We start from the raw sequence: 5,161 nt of genomic DNA, 5'->3' as shown, positions 1-5,161 counted from the left end.
TTGGTGGAGTTTCGGTAGTTACTTCTTTTTTTTTTTTTTTGGGTGTTATGCCATAAAATTGTCACTTCCGAAACAGTCACGACCGAAACATGTCACCATTGTTTCGGTAGTGACAAAAGGAAACACATAATCCTCATATTTGGGGGAAATAAACAAAACTTTAGTAGTTATGCAATTGTTTTGTATTTTAGTATGTTTTAGTAGTGTTTTAGTATGCAAGTTAAAATTCTGTAATGTGATGTGATCACTACCAAAGCATTACTGTCACTACCGAAAATGTGCAGTCACGACCGAAACATGGGATGTTTTGTCAAAAATAAAGTATACTGAATTATCAACTAAGATGTTATGATTGTTTTTGGTTCAATGCATATTCAAACTAATGAATCCTTAACTTTGAAATCAGTATGATCACCTTTTTGCCTTTTACGAAGAAAAATTGGATTCAAAATACAACAAATCTCATAAATTACACTTGAAATATTGTTAAAAATTTAACTGCTATTGATTTACCTCTGACAATTTTTTTTATAAAATAGCAAAAAATATATATTTACAATGTAGATGTAAGCAAAATCTTAATATGTCAATATAACCCTTCTAATTAAATTATGATTACTGTGTTTCGGTAGTGACAAATTTGGGGAGAGGACAAATATTCCAAAACTTTCTGAAAGTACAATATGAGAATTAACTGCACAATTACTAGAAATGTGTACCTTAGATATTATACAATTTGCATACATACAATTTTTTTGGAAAAAAATAATTTTTTTTCAAGACGTTTCCAACTCTGACTTTGGACCAATTCTGTAGAACGGCCCATATAGGCTCTCCCATATTGCCAAATCATATACAACCACATCACATACACTAGATTTATGTATAATATTATATCAAAATATATAGCTTCACATATATTTTGTGCCATTCATTACTATAGCGAAAAGAGCGCTCCCTTTATACTCACTAAAAAGCAGTCACTTATCTTAGTTCATTGCAATCTCACAAAGTTCTGTTATAATCAATGAAGCGCTACACTGCACAATGAATCTCTTTTTACATCACGTCTACACTTTGTAATAATGAGATGATTCGCAAGCATGCAGAATTTAGCGCTGGACAAATCTCCAGCTTTGCGAGCAGTGAGTGGATTCTAACAAAAATGCCTCTGATTGACCATTGCGTTCAAGAATGTTCTGATTGGCTACATTGCTCACTGCTGCAAAAACATGTTGTAAAGGGAAACTTTTGACATACTCCAGAGCGCAAACACAAATAGGCCCCAGATTGTTTGCCAAATATGTAATATTATTATTACAGCTTCAACTGAGGGTGCTCTTGCTTTTGTTTGAACACCCCCGAAGAACAGGGCCTTTCACTGCAATTCATCATTTGGATTAAAACTAAATCATAAATATAAAACAAACAAAAATGATAGGGGAATTCACTATAAACAACATTTATTTTAAACGTCACGCATACATGACTTTATTTAAAGCGAAAAATAAAACTAGCAGCCTCTGTGAAGTGCGCTATGCTATACGTGTCTCTCTCATTCTGCACCGATACAAATGTGTGCACTTGTTGCGCATGTTTTGCTTCACTTGCTTGATGTTAACTGCATTATATGAGTCGCTTTGGAATATAAGTTGCAGGACTTTTCAGAAAAATATGTCCATTTCTGTTACAAGATCTATGTATAACAAGTGGTTCCCTGCATTATTAAAGGAAAACGTCTTGTGATTACAGTATTGAGCTGCTGCAATGGAGCAGCTCCAATGCGTTGTTAAATGAAAGATGAAATACCATAGAGCAATAAAATGAACAGTGAAAGTAACAAGTAGGGCTGCACGATAAATATCGCACGATATTTAATGCGCATCTCGTCAGTAAAGTCGGTTCTGTAATCTCTACACGTGCGTTCTTTCACATGGAGCAGCATTTACTACACAGAGCCGTTGTTCACAGACAAGCTGCGCAAAACCACGATCATATTTTGCGCATGTTTTGCGCAGCTTGTCTGTGAACAACGGCTCTGTGTAGTAAATGCTGCTCCATGTGAAAGCACGCACGTGTAGAGATTTACCGCTGATTACAGAACCGGCTTTACTGACGAGATGCGCATTAAATATCGTGCGATATTTATCATGCAGCCCTAGTAACAAGTTAATAATATAACAAAAATTAGCTAAAAATTATTGACCAGTTTGAATTGAAATTATTGAACAAAATATAGCTCCAAAAAAATACCCATGGGAAAATCTAAACACCCAGAAGGATTTCAAGTAGGTTTCAAAATGCTACAGCAACCGTAAAGCCTGAGCCTCCATACACACAAGCCTGTTTCTGTCATACCTCTGTACCTTTGCATTACACACAGGGAGTATCTGCAGTCAGATTCAAAGACTAGGAAACAGTCCTGTCCTACCTTGGGCTCTGATTTGTTGGTCATGGTCTTCAGTAGTTCATGTAGATGAGGCCAGTTGCCCTGAGAATACCAACCAGGCTTTTCCAGAGACGGCAGCCCTTCACTATCTTCAACATCATTCACTATTGAGACCCAGATGAGAAAGTGGGTAATATTTTAAGACCGATGAAATAAACTGCATCTATACATAATGAGTATAACAAATAATACTTCTGTACAGTATTACTTAATACACTTGGCTTTTCTACAGCATGTATAGTTCTGAATTGACTGAATAATAATACAAAGACAATAAATACAGAACATCTTTCTGCACTGTCCTCACAGCACACAGCATAACCACTGCAGTCGATTTCAGAGTCCTGGCAAACATCTGTTAGCTCCTCACCAAGCGTTCTGAAAGGTCTCTGCTGTGGAACCAAAGAGAAGAATCCAGGCTTCAGAGCATTAGTGATAATGATGTCAAACAGCTCCTCAAAGTCCATTCTGCAAAAAATGAGAAATTATTTGTAGGGAGATATTTGGATGCCAAAATTCTCTGCATTTCCCAGAATCCTATGCTAAATAAAAAAAGTAATTTCCCACTGTGTTCCCCTCACTATGCATATGAGTTTCTTACTAGATTTAATTAATTCAAACAAAACACTGGATCTTGGGCCAGAGGAGAACTGGCCCCCCGACTGAGCCTGGTTTCTCCCAAGGTTTTTTCTCCATTCTGTTTTGGTTCCTTGCCGCTGTCGCCTCTGGCTTGCTTAGTTGGGGACACTTCATTTCCAGCGATATCGTTGACTTGATTGCACAGATACTATTTAAACTGAACTGAGCTGGATGATGACATCACTGAATTCAATGATGAACTGCCTTTAACTGAAAATTGAGTGTTTACTATTGTCACTTTGCATTATTGACACACTATTTTCCTAATTAATGCTGTACAGTTGCTTTGACACAATCTGTATTGTTAAAAGCACTATATAAATAAAGGTGACTTGACTTATTCACTGTGTAAATAAGACTTTGAATTCTAAAGGTTTTATATTGTTAATAACTCTGGCAAAGTCTTGATTTAATAAAAATCTAGCATAGCGTTAGTTCTGGCAGGTCACGTTAGTCAAGCTCGCATCAGCTGACTCTCAGCTGATCCCCATCAACCTATGGGAATACGACACCTATCTAAGTATTCATATATAAGGTCCCGCAGTAGTATCAGCAGTTTTGCATTGCTCAATAGCTAATTACCCTCCTCCATCCCCAGCTCCCCCTCTGTCAGTCAGGATTCAGCCTTCTGATTATCCTTTGAATCAGACTAATTCTAAAATGTGTACATAACATTATTGAACTTTAACGATATCTGCAATACATTTATGTTGGTTCTGTTCTGTTTACCCTGGGGGGGTTATCGCTGCTCTCCCTGCTCTCATCCATGCTAGGCTGCATGGATGCGCAGGGAGTTCTTGCCCAGAACGGAACCATACCGCCAATCCAAACTGTATGCTAATTGTCAATCATCTTTGACGATAGTTGTCCTGACAGAACATCATTTTTTCCTCATTTCAATATTTAATATTCATTTATTTCTTTTGTGTATGGTGTATTTGTGGCGTACGTAAAACTCACCCGAGTATGTGCTCGCACACGAGGCGGCAGTAGTCCGAGTGTGAGCTGGTGATGAGCAGCAGGATTTTCCCGCTGTTCTTCATGCTCCTCAACCATCTCTTCACCGCATCTGAGCAGGGCTGCAGGTAACTGCCAGGACAGCACTTCACACTGGGGAAATACGTCCCAGTGTCCTCTAAACATCAAACATTTAAGAACACAACAGAAAAAAAAATTGAATCTACATATATGAAATCTTTCACAAGTTTCAAACATAAGGTCATTTTAAGGATTTATTGTTTTCTTTTATTGTCAAAATATTATCAATATGTAAATTCAATAACAGATCAAATTATTCAAATAGAGAACAGTATAACACGCAAACATATTTAAATATATGAATATTTGTAATAATATTTTACAATAAATGCAGCCTTGGTGAGCAATCAAGCAATAAAAGTTGAAATAACAATCAAGCAATCAATTAATAAAAGAAATTGAAATAACTTCAGGCTTGCCACAGTATTACTTAATAGAACAATACTTTTTAATAATTTGTTTAAACACAAGACATACAAATATGCAACAAATAATACAACAACAGTTATTAGATCAAATAATCACATTTATAATAACATGAAATAAAAAAAACTAACTAGCAACAACATAGTTTAAATCAAATTTATAAACATTAAACTAATATTAACCATAGAGACTAAGAAATGCATGCACAATTATTAAACAAATGGATCTTAGGATAATATGTGATCATATATATAAGGGTCAGTTTGAAATTGAGATTTATGCATCATCTGAAAGCTGAATAAATAAGCTTTCCATTGATGTATGGTTTGTTAGGATAGGACAATATTTAGAAAATCTGGAATCTGAGGGTGCAAAAAAAAAAAAAATCAAAATATTGAGAAAATCATCTTTAAAGTTGTCCAAATTAAGTTCTTAGCAATGCATATTACTAATCAAAAATTAAGTTTTAATATATTTACAGTAGGAAATTTACAAAATATCTTCATGGAACATGATCTTTACTTAATATCCTAATGATTTTTGGCATAAAAGAAAAATCGATAATTTTGACACATACAATGTATTTTTGGCTATTGCTACAAACATACC

At 35.3% G+C, this 5,161-nt stretch overlaps 1 protein-coding gene across 1 annotated transcript in view; it reads right to left on the bottom strand.

Moving 5' to 3' along the window:
- The window catches only part of nt5dc1 (5'-nucleotidase domain containing 1), a 70,358-nt gene that overhangs the window by 8,496 nt on the left and 56,701 nt on the right, over positions 1 to 5,161 (bottom strand). Inside the window, exons 7-10 of the mRNA XM_016565760.1 lie at positions 4,049 to 4,223; positions 2,820 to 2,917; positions 2,432 to 2,553; positions 1,360 to 1,375 (exon numbers count right to left, since the gene is read on the bottom strand). Coding sequence (XP_016421246.1) covers positions 1,360 to 1,375; positions 2,432 to 2,553; positions 2,820 to 2,917; positions 4,049 to 4,223 — 411 coding nt within the window. The remainder of the gene's footprint in view (positions 1 to 1,359; positions 1,376 to 2,431; positions 2,554 to 2,819; positions 2,918 to 4,048; positions 4,224 to 5,161) is intronic.

The sequence above is a fragment of the Sinocyclocheilus rhinocerous genome, unplaced genomic scaffold, assembly GCF_001515625.1.
Source record: "Sinocyclocheilus rhinocerous isolate Xijiao unplaced genomic scaffold, SAMN03320098_v1.1 scaffold1774, whole genome shotgun sequence".
Lineage (NCBI taxonomy): Eukaryota > Metazoa > Chordata > Actinopteri > Cypriniformes > Cyprinidae > Sinocyclocheilus > Sinocyclocheilus rhinocerous.
This window is presented reverse-complemented; position numbering and strand designations above follow the sequence as displayed.